General features: G+C 48.5%; 1 protein-coding gene across 4 annotated transcripts in view; it reads right to left on the bottom strand.

The window, feature by feature from the left end:
- Positions 1-5,815: 5,815 nt before the first annotated feature.
- RALY (RALY heterogeneous nuclear ribonucleoprotein) overlaps positions 5,816-18,000 on the bottom strand; it is a 90,394-nt gene continuing 78,209 nt past the window's right edge. For 3 of the 4 annotated variants that reach the window (XM_070801525.1, XM_019972280.2, XM_070801524.1), the window contains 8 exons: positions 13,587-13,851; positions 12,180-12,252; positions 11,945-11,992; positions 9,804-9,970; positions 9,045-9,158; positions 8,643-8,839; positions 7,381-7,429; positions 5,816-6,169 (listed from right to left, as the gene is read on the bottom strand). In XM_070801525.1, the coding sequence (XP_070657626.1) occupies positions 7,385-7,429; positions 8,643-8,839; positions 9,045-9,158; positions 9,804-9,970; positions 11,945-11,992; positions 12,180-12,252; positions 13,587-13,842 (900 nt within the window). In that variant the 5' untranslated portion in view covers positions 13,843-13,851 and the 3' untranslated portion in view covers positions 5,816-6,169; positions 7,381-7,384. The remainder of the gene's footprint in view (positions 6,170-7,380; positions 7,430-8,642; positions 8,840-9,044; positions 9,159-9,803; positions 9,971-11,944; positions 11,993-12,179; positions 12,253-13,586; positions 13,852-18,000) is intronic. The other variant, XM_070801526.1, reaches the window with a different exon arrangement.

Genomic DNA, 18,000 nt, shown 5'->3' with positions numbered 1-18,000 from the left:
ACTATTTGGTCAAAATTGGACTGACTGTAGTAGACCCATTCAAAATGACGAGTTACCCTAGGTTAGCATTCCCAGTAGCATCAGCCTCTCTTCTGTCTACTGTACTATCTCAGACCAGCCATAGCTCAGCTGGAAGGAATCTTCTATGGAGGGACAAAGCAAAGGCCATTGAGGGTTTCCGATCAAGAGCAATGTTCTAGTTTTAAGGGAATCAGACCACCATTTCCAAAGTGTCTTCAGAAACTGTTACAGTGTGTTCCTAATTATGCTGGGGGTTGTGGGGGGTGTTTTTTGAGACCAGATAAACATGTTCCATGACAAAAGTGAAAGTCTTTTGTATGTGGATGTGCATTTTCACAAGCATATAAATATGCAGTTATATCTCTTGAATTCATACCTGCCCACAGCCCCATCTACAGAAAAGTTTAAACTTTCCCTAAGATCTCCTGGCTCTTCACAGGTCCCTGCCCACTTCATGTAAACAACTGTTTTACCCTCAGGTCACCATAAGTGCTGAGAGCAGAGTTTACATGTTCCTTGATATATTCCCATACCTAGAGGAAGCAGGACTTAGCTTGTGGGTAGTAAGTCAGGTTTCTTTCCCTCCCTTCCCCCCAAACATGTTGTAGACTAAGTGTTTAGAAAAAAATGCTGGGCTGGGCAGCCTGGAAGTATGAGGCCCCAGTTCTGACCTGGTCTCCGAAGTGCATATTTGAACAGAACATCAGACTTCACGGTGTGTTTTTAGATGTCAGTCTTTATAGCATGTGGTAGTGTTTATCTAAGATGAATTTATAATTTCAGAGTTTTAATTCCCATAATCCTATCACCATAGAATCTTTTCATATCAAGAACATTTTCCAAGTTAGTACAGTATTTTTAAAAACTGCATTAAGAATCTATTCATGGTATGCCATAGTTTATTTTTAATACCCTAAATGGTAGGTTTTTATAATGCTGAGTACAGGCCTTGAACAGTCTGGACTGGCAGCCTTCTATCATTCATTATATCCTGTATTATCATCTAGAAAATGAGAAAATGCCTACCTCAGAGATGATGAAATATTATATTTAAAGTGCTTAACCCAGGCCTGCCTGCCTTGCACTGTGCACGATCTTCCTTCTGTACTCCCCTCAGGCTGAATTACCCTGGTCAGAGGGGAGGAGGCTCAATGGCTGATAGTACTTGTGAGCGTATCCCCTTTCCTGAAGAGAGATGCTCTGCCTTTGCCCTGCCAAGTGTGCAAATCCTGAGGACTATAGGTATTACTTACCTATTTTTATGGTGACAGTTGCCTTTGACCTTGTGAAAAACTGCTCTGCTTTGAGACAGGGTAGCTACCTGTCTCCAGGAGCATCACACTCTCCCAAAGGTTTGCAACAACAGAGGCATAGTCCTTCAAGCTTTGTCCCATTAATGGTGGTGCTCTCCAGAGAAGAAAGGACCAAACACTTGCTGGGTCTCCTGTGATTGCTGTGGGTCCTATCCCTGCAAACCTTCCCTGGTAACAGATACTTAAGAACCTTCTAATTACTGCCCCTTGCTTTAAGTGTGGCTTCTGTTTTAAACAGTATTTGAAACCACTGGAGAACCAGCTGTTACAAAGGATAAGTATTAATGGACATTCTTATTGAATGTCACCATTTTAATGGGCACTTTTAAAAATTATATTCATTGTACAGATTTTCATGAACTTTAAAGTGAGCCAGGAACCAAATTAAAGCCAAAATATTACATGAGATATTAGCCGAACCTAATATGCTGGGAAACAACTTCACTAACTGTTTTGGCCTCAAGAGTTACGACTGCTTCACTTTTCAGTCCCAGCTCATTATGACAGATGTCTCAGATCTGGGCTTTTTTTTTCTTCTTCTGCACTATACAGCTTGTGGAATTAGTTTCCCGACCAGAGACTAAACCTAGGTTTTAGCAGTGAAAGTGCCAAGTCCTAACCACTGGATTGCCAGGGAATTCCCTTTGTGTTCTTCCTAAATAATCATTTATGTAATACATAGATAGTACTGCCTAAGTACTATCCCTAATTTGTGTGAGGTCCTGTTCTAGGAACTTCTGAACTGTAGTGTTGAAGACTCGAGAGTCCCTTGGACTGCAAGGAGATCCAATCAGTCCATCCTAAAGGAGAACAGTCCTGGGTGTTTATTGGAAGGATTGATGTTGATGCTGAAGCTCCAATACTTTAGCCACCTTATGTGAAGAACTGACTTACTGGAAAAGACCCTGATGCTGGGAAAGATTGAAGGCAGGAGGAGAAGGGGGCGACAGAGGATGAGATGGTTGGATGGCATCACTGAAACAACGGACATGAATTTAAGCAAACTCAGGAGATAGTGAAGGGTAGGGAAGCCTGGCATGCTGCAGTCCATGGGGTCATAAAAAGTCAGACATGACTGAGTGACTGGACTGAACTGAAAGAGCAGACTGATGGAAAGTGAAAGACTAGTTAGGTTATTGTAAAAGTCTTTAAGAGATAAAAGGGGCTTTAACCTACTAAGGGAGTGGGACAAAAAACAAGTTAGAGCTAAGGCATACCTTGGAAAAAAATAACATGATGCTGACATGAGCAATAGGGTAAACACACACCATTCTCCAAGATGCAGGATTCATGAAAATAAAAGACGCCGTGTGTGTGTCTCAGTCATGTCCAAGTTTGCAACCCCATGGACTATAATAGCCCGCCAGGCTCCTCTGTCCATCGAATTTTCCAAGCAATGATACTGGAGTGGGTTGGTTGCCATTCTCCTACTCCAGGGATCTTCCCAACCCAAGAATGGAAACCTGAGTCTCTTGTGTCTCCTGCATTGGCAGGTGGGTTCTTTACCACTGCACCACCTGGGAAGCCCAAGATGGGGAGGGCAGGGCTCAGCTGAGGTCCTCGTGGACATCCAAGTGCAGCCATCAGCTGGGTCTCTGTATGTCCCCTGGCACTCCTGGGGAAGACTGAGTTAAGAGGTAGAGATGGTGGAGGCATGAATGTAAAGTCTGAAGCCATGGGTTTGGTGAGCCAGGAACTCATACAGAAAAATGATGAACATGCCAACATAAGAGGAAGAGTCAATAAAGGAAATTTGAGTATGTAGAGGAGGAGAGCTGGAAGAGGCTTGTCACATGAATGGGGAGAGGAATTTCAAAGTTCACACTACATCCACCTAAAAAGTGGCTGTGGCGGTTAACTAAGGGTAAAATGTGCCTTTTAGATTAATAACAGACCCTCAGAGTGGTTTACTGTTATATAATAATTATTTATGAAGACTATGGCTACAGGTAGAGAGATTTTGATTTACCCAAAGCCAATCAATGGTCCAAATGGGATTCAAATTCAGAACAGCTGGCTCAGAATCTTTTGCTGTTCTATTTGTATTTTTGTGGTTTCATCAGATGGCCCACTGCATATACAGTGTCCTTATGGGGCTTCCCTGGTAGCTCAGACAGTAAAGAATCTGCCTGCAATGTGGAAGACCTGGGTTGGGAGGATCCCCTGGAAGAGGGCATGGCAACCCACTTTTCTTGCCCGGAGATCCCCACGGACAGAGGAGCCTGGGGGGCTACAGCCTGTGGGGTCGCAAAGAGTCGGACACAGCGACCAGGCACAGCACATGGGACAAGATATGACCTGGCCTGGGTGAGCTAACACCTGACACTCACAGACCCATGTTTCAATTCCTTGCCCATAAAAAACATGACCAAATTATCATATTACTACTTCCTAATAGTCTTTAAAAACTGCTCCAAATCCTCATAAAGCACTCTAGCAGCTGCTACTGAATGTTTTGAATTGACAAGTGAAATGAAGCCTGAGGTAGGTTAAAAACAAATTATGGTCATAAAGAGGAATTTGGGTTTAGCCATACAATCTGTGTTAGCCAATAGAATGTTACAAGCATAACACAAGCCAAGAGCTTGATGAGCACCTACATATCAGTGCTTACCCGTCTTGCTGGCTAGATACTAGGAGTATGTGGCCCCCACTGTGCAACCACTTGACAAGTGTGTGGTTATCTGGGACCAATCAGTTTCCAGTAATCTGCCAGCTCACTTCAGCTACATGAGAGCCCAGATGAGATAGGCAGAACAATCACCCAGCTGGTTCACAGCCCAAATTGCCAAGCTACAGAATCAAACACAAATTAATGTTCACTAATCACCAACTCGATGGACATGAGTTTGAGTAAACTTCTGGAGTTGGTGATGGACAGGGAGGCCTGGCCTTCTGCGATTCATGGGGTCGCAGAGAGTCAGACACAACTGAGTAACTTGAACTGAACTGAACTGAAAGGTGCTAAATTTCAGAGTGGTTTATTACACAAATGAAATAAGGCCCACTTACTGTCTAGGCTAACCCCTCACACAGATGAACAAACGGAGACCCGGCAAAGAAAAAGAAATGCTAGGGTCACAAATCTTACTGGCAGCAGTACAGTGGGTAGAGTCTTAGTTCCCAATCCAGGAAACCCACTAGCAGTAGGAATCTACTAGGATCACAACTGATACTTTAAGATCTTGAAAATATCTAGAGAATGTCAGTCCTTTGGGCAGAATCAGGTATCACGTTTCTTCATGATCTTTTGTTTTTCAAAGGTTGGAAAGAAAAATGAAACCTACGGAGCTCTCCTGGTCCCAGACAGGGAAGGACAGGCCTGTGTGCGCAGGGTTTTGTGGATGCGAACCTCCAGACTCCAGGGCCCGAGTCTGGGCGTTCTTAGTTGCTGAAGTAGTTCTGGGGCTTGTCTGGGCTGCCAGGTTAGGGAATCCCATTCCTACTCATGTCCAGGGTATTTCCTGGTCCCAGGGTGATTAAACAGGGCCTCTGGGTAGGGCAGATGCTTCCAACCCTGGCAAGGGTTTTCTCTGCTTTTCTGGTGGCCTCTACACCTGGCATATTAAGCAAGCATGTGGCCCCTGCTGTTCTACCTGTCCCCCCAGCTCTGAAAAGTGAGTGCCTCAGTCTAGCATACTGAGTAGGCCTGTGCAATCTAGAAGTGTTATATACAGTACAATGGACACACGGCACTAAGCTTTGGGGACACAGGAACATGGAGTCAGTCTTCGTGTCATGTTCACCAGGCACCAAAACCCCTTTAGACTCTGCCCAAGTCCCAGTCCAGGGCTGCACTTCCCTGCCTTGAACAGAGGGAGATGTGCAGCGGGCTCAGCAAGAGCTGGGCTTGACCTTCTGGGTGCAAGGACACACTGCAGGTTCAGGGACCGGAGTACTCTGCTACACCAAGGGCCCTTCAAGGGTAGAGGCGCTCCCTGCGACCCTTTCCTCTGGACACCCTCTTCATCTCTCCAGACTGATCAGTTCCTCAGGGTTACTTCTCAGCCCAGGTCTGGATCTCTGACTCACAGCCTCAGCTACTAGCCTCTCTCCTCTTGCTGCCCAAGATCCCTGTGAAAAAACAAGTGTCCTAAACCAGGACACAGAAGAGGAGAAAGTGGTGAACTGTAGAACCATTTTAGAGCTGGGAAAGACCAGACTTACTGAGACTGAGGCCTGAACCTACCACTGCCTGACCAAGAGGATCAAAAATCGTTTGGTACTTCAACCATGAAGGTGCTCTTGTGGGCACTGACACATTTGACCCTCTCCAACAACACTACTGGTCATTTTAATCCCTATTTTAGCCAGGGACACTACCACCCAGGAAGATCAGTATTTGGCACCCTGGACAACGCTCTCTGGCAGGGAGAAGTGAAGGGGAGAACAGAAGGGCACGCAGCAGACCTGATTTCTGGTTGGACAGGAGGCCCAGGGTTCCTTCACAAAAAAACACAACCATCCCATCTCAGAGCAAGTTGGGATCCAATCTCTTTATTGTCAAGGTCCCCTCCCTGTGGGCCCCACCCCCCTCCAAACCTATAGAAAAACCCCAAGCCTGGGAATGTCCTGGGGAGGGGAGGCAGACTGTAGGGAGACTGTGCTCTGCCCTCTGGCCTGGGCAGTACCAACAGGGAGGGTACGTGAGGAAGGGATGCTGATAACTCCACCTGCAGAGAATGCGCCACTGGCTGATACACGTGAGGGAGATGGTGCCTGCTGCCAGCTCTCCTCTGGGACCCGCTGGGGGTGCTATCCAGGGGTGGGTGCCCAGCTTGAGGCCTGGTACAGTGTACGCCTTTCTCCTGCTGGTGGCCATCGCTCCTGTCAGACTGAGAGAGACAAGAGAGAACGAAGGCTGAGAGGAAGAGCCCCTTTGTGCTTTAGGTAACAAGGTCTGGGAAGACGAGAGTGCAATGGCACTTGCTGTTTGCAGACACAGGTATGCCTGTGCCCTCGCTCTGGCTTCCTAACCTTCTGGCCATGAAACCTTGGATGACTCTCCTCCTTCTCTAGGCCTCCATGTCCTCACATGAGTCCCCAGCACCTCTCCTTCAAACTGGTTGAACAAGGTACAACTTAGCCTCCCAGGTAAAACAAACCACAAAGACTGCCTAAACTTCAAGGTGTGGTGGAGCACATACGGACTCACAGCGTGAGTGTGTCCTGCATAAGGATACCTCTGTTTTTTGAGACCTTCCTCCACCCAAGTCTGTCATACCCTGGAAAGGGTCCCCAAAGGAATGGGGCAGAGCTGGTGTGGCCTGGCTTCCCTCTAGCATGGAGCAAAGCAGGGTGGTAAATACCAACCAGAGAGTGAGCTCTGAGGCCACACAGCAATAGGTTAGAATCTAGGCTCCACCAGTGATCACCTTGGGATCTGGTGGGCTATGTGCTATATCTCCCTGCCCTCTTCAGTGTGTCAGCTTCTACCTCTATTACACTGGCACAGTCACAACCCTGTGGGGCTGGGACACACAGGACATTTCCTCCCGACAGGATCCAACCCCAGCCTCTAAGTCCGGCATAATCATCACCCTCTGAGGACGAGCAGCTCCCTGTCCCTAATGGGCGAAGTTGGGACTGCAGCTGCAGGAGACTGGCCCATTTCCCACACACCAAGCATGGCAGGCTTTCTGCCTCTGCTGAAGGTGCTCCCTTAGATGCTTTGCCCTCAGTCCTCAACAGGCTCGGCTACACATCACCTCTTCCACTGCACCCCTCTTTCACCCCCTGCCTCTCTAGTCTCTGTCATTCTGCTCACACTGGGTGGTAACGGTCTGTTTACCTCCACTAGACTCAGAGCTCCTTACAAGTGGGGACAGGCAATGCGGCTGGGCATGTGCTGAGGGAACTCCTGTTGGGCAGACCTGGCTAGCCCAACCACGATTCCTGCTCCACAACCCACCAAGCCCCACCACAAATGGGCATGGCGGGATGGCGGGAGACCAGAGAGCCTTCACTGATGGACACAGTACTACCCTGCCAGGTCTACTTCATGGCAGGCCCTCTACTTCACCCTTCCCCACCAGGACCCCCATACCTGCTTACTGCAAGGCCCCATCCTCCACGTCTGTGTCCTGGCTGTGCTCCTGAAAGGAGGAGACAACAAGGACCACACATCACTCACGGCAAGTCTGTCCTGCCCTGGGGCCCAGAGCATATGTGGAGGCCACATTCGGAAAGGGGGAGGGGCAGTCAAAGGGAATAACTAGGGGACCAGTTTGAATAAATAAGGCTGCCTTGGGATTCCAACAGGACAGTCTGAAGGCCCCTTAGGAGAGAAAGGACCAGTCAAGGAAGTTCTAGGTGTGGCAGGGGACACATTCTCCATAGAAAGATCTTCTCAGACTGGAGCAGACTGAAAGCCTAGTAGACTGCTGAGCTCCCCATCTTAGGAACATCGAAGCCTTCATTAGGAGCTTTATGGAGACTATGCTTCAAAAGAGTAAAATGGGATCTCTGGCTAGGTTCAAATAAGAAGAGACAGGCTGGGCACGAAGACCTTTCTCTCCACTGTTATGGCCACAAACCCATCTATCCTCATACCAGGACCCAGCCACATGAAGACCCACTGATGTCCAGGCTCCAATCTTGGCTCCACCCTCATTATCCACAAAGCCCTGGGACAAGCTACTTGTCAGCTTCTTCATGGGGTAAATGTAACAAGAGTAATACTTTGAACAGTTCAGGGCTACTGTTAAGGTCAAATGGAGTTAAAAACTGTGAGCTACAGGGCCTGGTGCTCACTGAGTATGAGGTAGATGAGTAGCAGGCACACCTTGCCTTCAGAATCTGGTCGACCTTTCCACTTAAGATGAGCTCCTTGCCTCAATCTGAAGAATTCCAATACCAAACAGGAAGCTTGCTCGCCCTGTCTTGAGACAGCCTGTGTCAAGCTCAGGCAACAATGGCTTTTAGAAAATCCTCAGGTGGAGCAGACCCCTGCACTGCTTGTGGCTTCCCCAGGCAATCCCCCTTCTCCTGTTCCCTGGAATTCTCCAGACCATGAGCCCTTGACTCTTCCCTTCTCCAACTCACGTGGAAGATGGAGTCTAGAATGGGCCTCGGGATAGAGAGAGGTCCGCCACAGTCCTCTGTGGGGTTTCTCACTGACAGCTGAAAGAGCTAAGTACTCTCTGTTCATTTCCCCCTCTTTCTCACAGGATTAGAACCCCTGGCAAGGAAGGAGGGAGCTCACAGGGCAGCCAAGCAGTCAAGAGATGCCCCCCCCACTCCCTGCAGCCCTCCTGCAACCAGAGGTACACAAACCAGCCCCAGCCGCCCCCCGAGGCAGGCCCTCACCAGCTCTTCCTCGCTGTGCGTTAGCAGCCCCTCCTCATCGCCATCGTCTCGAGCCTGTGCTTCTCCCTGGGGCGTGCCTGCCTCAGAAGCTGTGTCTTCCGGGGGGGCCGGCGGCCGGCTGCTGCCACCAGTACCACTGCTGCCACTGCCACCACCGCTGCCGCTGCCACTGCTACTCTCGCCCTTTTTTTTGCCATCTTCAGGGGAAGGGATGAGGAAGGGAGAATAAAACTCAACCGGGGACACCTGCCCAGGGTAGCACCTTGGTAGAACCAAGGCCTCAGCAAGGTGGGTCCAGGTGGGATCAGAGGCCACAGCCCCTTCTCTGCCCCGTGCACCATCCTCCCCATCCTGCCCTGTGCCCCTGCTCACTGATCTGGACAAGGACCCTTGGAGGCTGACCTGGATTGGCCTTTTGCTCCTCGGCAATCTGCTCCAAGCGCCCCAGCAGGGCATCAATGTTGGACTTGATCTGGGTCAGCTCTGTCTTGATGGTCTGCAGCTCACTGCTCTTTACTGAGAGTGGAGGGAAGTACAGGGATGTCAACTGAGGGCAGGGAGCTTGATGCTAACACTAGACCTTAGCCCCATTCTGTCAAGCAGGAAGATAGGCCAATGGCAGAAATGGTCCTAATCCATGGTCTTTTTCTGGCCAGGGAGAGGCCAGAGCTGCCTGTGGCACCCCCTGAGACTTTCTGAAGGCCATTCCTACAGTGACCGGCCTGGATTTCCTCCCCACCCCCATGAAAGGGACAGGGATGGATAAAATGGAGGTGTGTGGTGTGTACCTCTGTGTGCACCTGAGCAAGAGTGTTTCTCTGCTTATATTATAGGATGGTATCTGTCTTTCAAGGTGTATAAATGTGAGTGCTTTACAATCAGATTTCCTGAGTGCCTGACCACATGTGCACATGTCCTGACTAAAAGATGACACCATTTCCTCACTGAACTCCAAGTCACAGCACTGGACACAGCCCCACCTCCACAAATGTCAGTCTTTTCCTCTTAGAAATGCATGAAAATACTCACTTGGTTGTATTAGAGCAGCAGAACTGTGCGAGATTTGTTCCTTTATCTATTTTCCAATGTAAAAAAATGCGATTCTATTATTTTTCTAATGACAAAATGAAAATTATCTAGGAAGAAGATAGAGTCACTCACACTTGATCTTGGCCGTGCCGGTGGTGATGGCTGTGGAGCGGGCAAAGAGCTTGACAGGTATGGTGGTTTTGACACGTCGGACCAAGGGGACGGTGACCCGGGGTCGCTTCACAGGGACTGCTCTGGGCACCGGCACTGGTGACAGGCGGCCCCGATAGTCGAAGAGCCTGTGAGAGCAAATGGGCCAGAGGCTGCAGCATGGCCTGTGGCCAGCAGGGGGCACTGTGGCCTTAGACCAACACATGTAGGGCTGGTGAAGGGCTGGGCAGCCTGCACTGCATACCTTTGCCTGCTCCCAGTTAAGTCCTGAGGGTGAAGAGAAAGGCCTTTCTGGACCTCAACAGCTACTGGAATCCTTACGACATCCACCTTTCCTACCATCCAGGCTGAGTAAGGGTAGGGGAGGTGACAGGGGTTTACAGCCATTCAACAGAGGAACAAACTGAGAACTGCCCCCAGACAGACTTCCTAGATCACCCTAAGGCCTGCTCTACTACTTGACTTGCCTTCTGCCCAGTCAACTGCACCCTAAGCTCTGGTCACAGTTTGCAAATCTCCTAAAGCAGTACAAATGCCCAGCTGGACAGAGGTGTAGGAGTGGGAGTCAATTCCTCAGCCTGCCTGAGCCTCAGTTCTCCCACATGCCTAGTGAGGATGACCACCCCAAATTCTGTCCTCCCACATCCCCACAAGACTGCCGTGAGGATAGAACATGAGAGAACTTAGTTTAAAACACACATGTTAGAAAGTGTGATAGGTGAAAGACTATCGAGTTGACCCTCAACTTGATGGGTCTATGACCTCAGAGGCATGAGGCTGGACTCCAAGCCCCTTTCCTCATTCTGGGCTTCAAATCACCATATCCTTCTCACTCCACTTAGGAGATGGAGGGGCTGGAGGCCCAAGGAAGTATCAAGGTTGAGCAGCTCAGTCAGACCCTCTGTCCCAGACAGTATGCCGCCCCCCGACGCCATCACCCAGCCCTTTCCAGGAGGAGACCTTTCCAGCCTCAGAAGCTCCGTAGGCTGAGTAGGGGTTTGTCCCACCACTGCTGCTCCTACCACCTCCCTGCAGGATCACTGTCCTGATGACAGCCAGGAAACCTGCCGACAGGACGCAATGCAATGACCCATGCCTGGGTAACTCCTTTGTTTAGGGAGCTCCTGCCCTGGGGTGACGATGGCTGGAGATGGAGAGTCTCTGGGAATGGATCCAGTCCCGGACCCTGCATTTCTGCCCCTAAGGGGAGGGGGCGGCTCTGGCCTTGGTCAGAATCTCTGAACCACAGAATCCCAGAGCTGGAAGAGCCCTGAGGGATCACTTGATGCAAGCCCATTTCAGACTGGGAGGGGATGTGCCCAAAGTCATGTAATTCATTCAGTGGCAGAGCTGAGATTAGCACCCAGGTCTTCTGACTCCCAGGCAAGAGCACTTTCTACCACACTGCACTGTCTCCTGAATCCTCTCACAGGTGAGAAAACTGAGGATCAGAGAGGTTCTGTTCTTCCTGGACAGCCTGGGGAAGGCTGAGAGGGTGGGAGGGAGACAGAGAAGTGGAAGGAGAAGTTTGGGCCAGCCCCCACCATGATTTCCACAAGAATGTGGCTGGTGCCATGGAGGTTGGGGTCTGGGTGGGTTTGGGGGTAGGTCTAGCCTACCAGGCACTAATTCAGAATTCCCAAGGAGGGCTGGCCTCCTGGGTATAAATACAAGGCTAAGTGGCTCAGGCTGAGTTCTGAGGTACCTTCAGCTGGCTGGGCACTCAGGGAGTTAATAAGGAAACTGCACAGCAGTGTGAGGGCTCAAATTCCCTGCACCTGGTTCTGTACTCCCACTTGCTACATTTATATGTCCCTTGGCTGTCCAGTCCCATCAAGTCTCACCCCAGGATCAGGAGGAGGAGGGGCAGTCAGAGGGCTAGGAGACAGCATGGGCCGGGGAGAGCTCTGGCCTGGGCACCTACACAACTGGACCCTAGTCCCAGCTCTGCCACCAATTTGTGGAGCAGCCCTGCGAAGATGACTATCCACAACTCTGGGCCTCAGTTCCCACTTGGAGGACTGAGTGGGCTGCACCAGCAATCTCTCAGAACCCTTCCAGCTTGGCTGCTTCATGCCTGGGCACGCCCCTCCCCCGCTCACCTGTCGTAGAAGTCGTCCCGGTAGTAATCATAGTCAAAGCTGTAGCCACTGGGGAGACAAAGGGGAGAGGGCCGGGGCTTAGAGATGGCCACTCAGCCCACTCTCCACAGGCCCTCATCTCCAAACACCTCCCCAAATTCTAGGCTTGGCATCCCATTACCACCAAATCTCCCTCTGTGGAAAGAGGGACCATCCCACCTAGACAGAGACAGACAAACAAGACAGAGCGCCCCACCTGTATATGGCAGATGCTGCTCTCTTTAGCCCCTTGGGTCTGTTGGGCTTCGGTTCTCCAGCCATGTTGATGTCTGTATGGAGGGAAGAGGCAGAGTCAGATGCTGATATATTGTCAGTGCCCATACACCGATCACCCCCATGGACATGTACAGCAATGTAAGTGGTTTACACAAGATGCACATGGACTGTACTCCCTAACATGGACAACAGAGGTCTTCACAAATAGACTCATACATATGTTCATATGTATGAACTCATAACATGTTCATATACATTCAGACACATGCAGGCTTACAATCATACATGTACACACACAATGTACATCAAATTATATGCATTCCCAAGCTCTCTCACATAAGCACAGACATCAAACACACACCCTCACACATATGTTCACGTATCCAGGAAATAAGATCACACACTCAACTTCACTCACACTTGGCTCCAGCATCCCATATGTAACTGCCCATATGCAAATAAGCCGGTGCACATTCACACCAACCTTTCACTGAACATCTTTATGCCTAGAGTTCAACAAATCTCAGGAACTCAATAAACACTTGGTAAATGAATATATGTACATCTGAACCACACCAAAGAAGAACCACACCAAAGAGGTCACAGGGTAACTGCAAGTAATGTTTGCTCTAAAACAGTATCATATTATGTGCAGTCTGATCCAGACATGGACCATGGCTGTCTTTATTGGAATCAGCCATTTTTAAAAAGTGAGTTAAACCTCACTGAGCACTAAGGGTGGCATGCAATATTGAATCATTACAAGACTCCACACTGAAGTACATTCTGATACTTGAAAAAAGCTGGCTGGGCACTACATATATACCCAGAAAGTAAGGAGTGTGTCCACATATGTTCTCCACGTGACTAGTTGCATCCACATACCACATATTCAGCAATACACATATACATATCCCTTCTCAAACATACACAAATACACAGAAGTAAGTGAACATATACAAACGCTATACATGCTTCCAATGTGGCCACATCACACGCTTGTAACACCAAGACCAAGCTTCACCTTATGCTCCCCTCCTCCTGGCTCTCAGAACAGGTTCTAACCCAAGCCAAAAGCAGCCCAGTGTAAGAAGCTGTGCTAGTCCACTCTCCCCTTTCTCTGGGGAATCTGCATTTTTTAAGTGGAACCCTTTCACTGTGAAAACAGGGACAGAAGTGTTCGCCTGAAACTTCTCAAATTCTCCATACAGGCACTGCCATAACTTAAATATAATTAATTTATTAACTATTTAAGTTAAAACATCTCAGACAGGGGTAGTGGGTTATGGGGGACAAGAAAAAAAACGGGATAAGAGGGGAGCTAAAGAACGCGGGTCAGCACCTGCCCAGGAGAAATCCCGGGGCAGTGCCATGAAGAGATGCTTACCCAGGGTCTGGCCGGCCAGCACTCGCCCATTCTCTCCCACTACAGCTGCCCGGGCATGGCGCTCATTGGCATATTGGACAAAGGCATAGCCCTTGTGCACAGAACAGCCGGCCACACGGCCATACTTGGAGAAGATGGTCTCCACGTCTGACTTCTTCACCACAGCTGTGTTGAGGTTTCCAATGAAAACCCGAGAGTTGATGGATTTGGGGTCATTCTTATTGGTTACGTTGCTCGTCTGGATCTTCAAGGACATGTTGGCCACCTGAAGAAAGCAAGCCACTGTGAGTCTAGGATCTGAACTGGGTTCATGGGCTGCTCATGACCCACAACCTGGCTACAATGGATGACTTTGTTCCTTCCTACGCACATGCCCCATCACATCCAACCTCCCCATCTGTGCCTGTTTCACTGGCTGGTGACCTCATACAGGTGCTTTACCTATGTTCTATTATATGGTGCTGATGTGATGAGCAGAACCAGGACATTTTACATGGGAGGAAATGCAGTCAGAGGTCACAATGCCAGTGAATAACAGGACAGGAGTTTGAACCCTGACTGCTTGACTCAATTCTTCTTTTGAAATTAAGGTCACACACTGGTTTATAACATTACAAAAATGTCATATTGACTTCAATTCTTTCAAACCCACTCCTTCTTTAAGGCTAATTTTGAATGTTGCCCCTTGCAGGATCTAAATTTGAAGATCTCCCACAGTTTTTCTTCTGTTCCTTCAATGTAGAACCACACCAAAGAGGTCACAGGGTAATTGCAAGTAATGTTTGCTCTAAACAGTATCATATTATGTGCAGTCTGATCCAGACATGGACCATGGCTGTCTTTATTGGAATCAGCCATTTTTAAAAAGTGAGTTAAACCTTACTGAGCACTAAGGGTGGCATGCAATATTGAATAATTACAAGACTCCGTATGTGATATCATTATCATTCATATTTTACAAAAACAGACTCCAGCAAGTTCATTAACCTGCCACGAATAGGCATTCAAACCTAGGTCACTGGTCCATAAAGCCCATCTGTATCAAATTTATCACTCTCCTTCCCAGTGTTAAATCCAAGTTAAATACAGTTGAACCAATTATGGGTTTCAACTGAATGGGTCCATTTTTATGTAAATGTTTTTTAATAGTAAATATTACAGTACTGCCTATGGCCCATGGTTCCCGTGGTTGGTTGAATCCACAGGTGTGGAAGAACTGGATATGGAGGAGGCAGACTGTAAATTATACACAAATTAAACCCTGTACTGTTTAAGGGTTGACTGTACTACAGTAAGTCAGCACATTTATCTGAGAATTGTTTTTAACAAATTAATTTTTAGAGTTATCCATTTTACACTTACTACTCAGATTCTGTTCTCTTTGCTTACAGATGATACTTTCTCTGCCCTTTGCTCTCTACACTCAGGCAATGTTTTTTATCCCAAAGGGTTGTACAAATCTCTCCTACTCCCCTTTCTGGACAGGTTAGAATCTAGGCACAGGCTCCAAAGGGAAAAGGAGGTTCAGTTCCAGTAGGAAAGGCCTTGGCATTTATATTCCTGGCCCAGTGTTCTGCTCACTGGCATGGGTTGGTGCAACTCCCTTTTGGAACACTCCTATCTTGAATTTGACCCTAAAACTATTGGATAAAAGTGCTTAGCCCCAGTAGCTGTTACCCAAGCTGGTGGGGGTTCTTCTGTCCTTTCTCTTCTCTGTGCCAAGGATCAGACCAATGAAACTGTGAGCACTGGTCAGGTATTTAGCAAATTTTCCGGCGGGCTATGAAGGGGATTCCTTGGCACATTTTTCCCACTGCTTTTTCCTCCTGCCCTTCAGCTCTCTCCCGGGACTCAAGCCCAGCCAAAGCTAATGAAACTCAGGCTCTGGTGTCTCATTGCAAAAATTCATTGAGAGACAAAGCGCTAAGAGGTGGATTTGTTAGGATCCAGACAAAAGCCACTCTTCAGGGTGTGAACCATTGCCGAGGGCAAGGGCTGGGGCCATGGTATTAGGCCTGGCTAGCAATGGCAACCCACTTCAGTACTCTTGCCTGGAAAATCCCATGGACGGAGGAGCCTGGTAGGCTGCAGTCCATGGGGTCGCTAAGAGTCAGACACAACTGAGCGACTTCACTTTCACTTTTCACTTTCATGCATTGGAGAAGGAAATGGCAACCCACTCCAGTGTTCTTCCCTGGAGAATCCCAGGGACAGGCGAGCCTGGTGGGCTGCCGTCTCTGGGGTCGCACAGAGTCGGACACGACTGAAGTGACTTAGTAGCAGTAGCTAAAGAACCACCAACCAGTATGCATAAATCAGCTTAAACTAACCATAAACACCTGCCTATTTACTTAATATTTGGGGGGAAGAGGGAACTTCTTTTTAGTGAATTAGAGAGGAGCTGAGTATAAGCTGGGAGATCTGTATCTTTTGTCCCACTAGGGTAAAAAGGCCCTTTCTCCTCAATCCTCCCAGCTTAAAAGTTGGCACTTTCTGACCAGCAGATGGCACTGTTTGCAAGGAAACTGCAAGCTGGGCTTCAGAGATTCTGGAGAAGAACCTGCTCCTACAGTAGTTCTTAACAGTAGCAAGGATATGCTGGGATCAAGTGTGCATCATCACAGGGAAAGATGAGGGGCTGAGAGGGCACTGCTACTGATGAAGAGCCTGGTGCCAGCTTTGAAACTAGCCTGGAAGGACAGACTCTTTTGTTACTCAGTTTGCCTTTGCATCCAGTCATCAATATTTATCAACCTAACCAGTGAGGGACACATAAAGAGATTACCCACGAAAACACTTAACATACTGTTTGTATGAAGAAGGAAATGCTCAATGTATGTGGGTTCCACCTCACAGTTCTCTGACAATCCCTCTCCTACCTGGATGACAAGCCAGGTTCAAGGTTCAAAGGTTAACTCCTTGCGCATCCATGAGAATATAAGAAATTTGTGGGGCTCCTCCATGAGCATCAGGTAACTCTCCCCGTTGGTTCAGCTCAAAGTCATGAAGTTTTGGTCCAGGGAGATGCCACCTGCTTTTGGCTGGAGGGAGCCAACCAGGTCAGGTGTGTGAACCAAGATAGAAAGAAGAGAAGCGGGGATGACAGTTCAGAGGTTTACTGGTGACTGCTGCTGCTGCCAGTTACCTGGCAGTGACATGACCATCACTGGGTCCCCTCGGACTTCTCCCTGTTCAGCAGTGTTAATGACCTCTACCGCTACTGAACAGCAAACACTGTTGTGCACCTGTGCTTGGTGCTATAGCAGGATCAGCATTCATCCCTTGGCTGGTGAGCCAAGACCTCTGGGTTTGGCTCTACCCGGTCTTTGCTCTCATCACCTAGGGTTTGGGACAATGTATACAGAAGGACTTTACAAACTCTGAAGCTCTTCATATGAAAAATTTACTCTGACTAGTTGGAACATCTCTGTTCTACTAACACAGCCATTTGGGGGCCCATCCTAGATGAGAGTCAAGGTCAGACTGGAACACATTCTGTACAATGCCAAGGAGAAGAGGTCAGAAGCAGTATCAAATGGGGGTCAGTTTTCTGATCCACACAGAAGAGACTTAGGAAATGTACATATGTGGCTGCTCTGCAAAGTCAAGGAGAAATGTCTGCCTGAAGCACGTTCCAGGCTGTATTCCCAATCTGCTTTCAAGGTCTGCACACTCTTCAGAGGGCAGGCTGTGCTGCTGTTGTGCATAATCTCAAGAGGCAGGTACTTTTGGGGGTTCAGAGGAATGGAGCTGGGGGTGCAAAATGAAAAGGAAGTGTGCTGAGACTAGCTCTCCTGGAACTGCTAGGTTCAGGTACAAAATCCCAAATTCAGATATGGTCTTCCAGGGTGTTATGAACATAGCAATTTGTTAACCTCATTTATAAGTTATAACCTTTAAATGTTTAGACACATGGTAAGTGGATCTCCATCTGTACTCCTGTTCTACCTTTCAAATGAGAGAGGCAAGCCTGACAAAGTTGCACAGTAAATGCTCAATGAATGTTAGGAGGAAGCAGTGAGGATGATATCCCAGAAGGTGGTGAGAAGGGCTTGCAGTGGCCCTTAAACAGAGGCAAAGACGAGGGGGAGACTACATGAGGCTGAGGTTCTCAGGCACCTTTTTCTAGCCTAGGACACAAACACCCTGGTCCACACACCAATATCCCCAACTCAATCCTCTCCACACAATTCTATCTTGGCTCTTCCAGGCTTCCCACTAGGTTAAGAGTGGGAGCCCTAGAAAATACCGACATCCTATTCAGCAGAAGCTGCTTGACTTGATAAGCTATTTCACCCCCTGGGCCAAGCTCTGCTTCACAGATTAGCTGTGTAATTGAAAGCAAGGTGTCTGCAGCCCCAGAGGCTCCATGCTTAGCGATGAGCTAAGGAGAGGTGGGGAGAGGGATTGTTCT

The sequence above is a fragment of the Bos indicus genome, chromosome 13 (genome assembly GCF_029378745.1).
Source record: "Bos indicus isolate NIAB-ARS_2022 breed Sahiwal x Tharparkar chromosome 13, NIAB-ARS_B.indTharparkar_mat_pri_1.0, whole genome shotgun sequence".
Taxonomy (NCBI): Eukaryota; Metazoa; Chordata; class Mammalia; order Artiodactyla; family Bovidae; genus Bos; species Bos indicus.
This window is presented reverse-complemented; position numbering and strand designations above follow the sequence as displayed.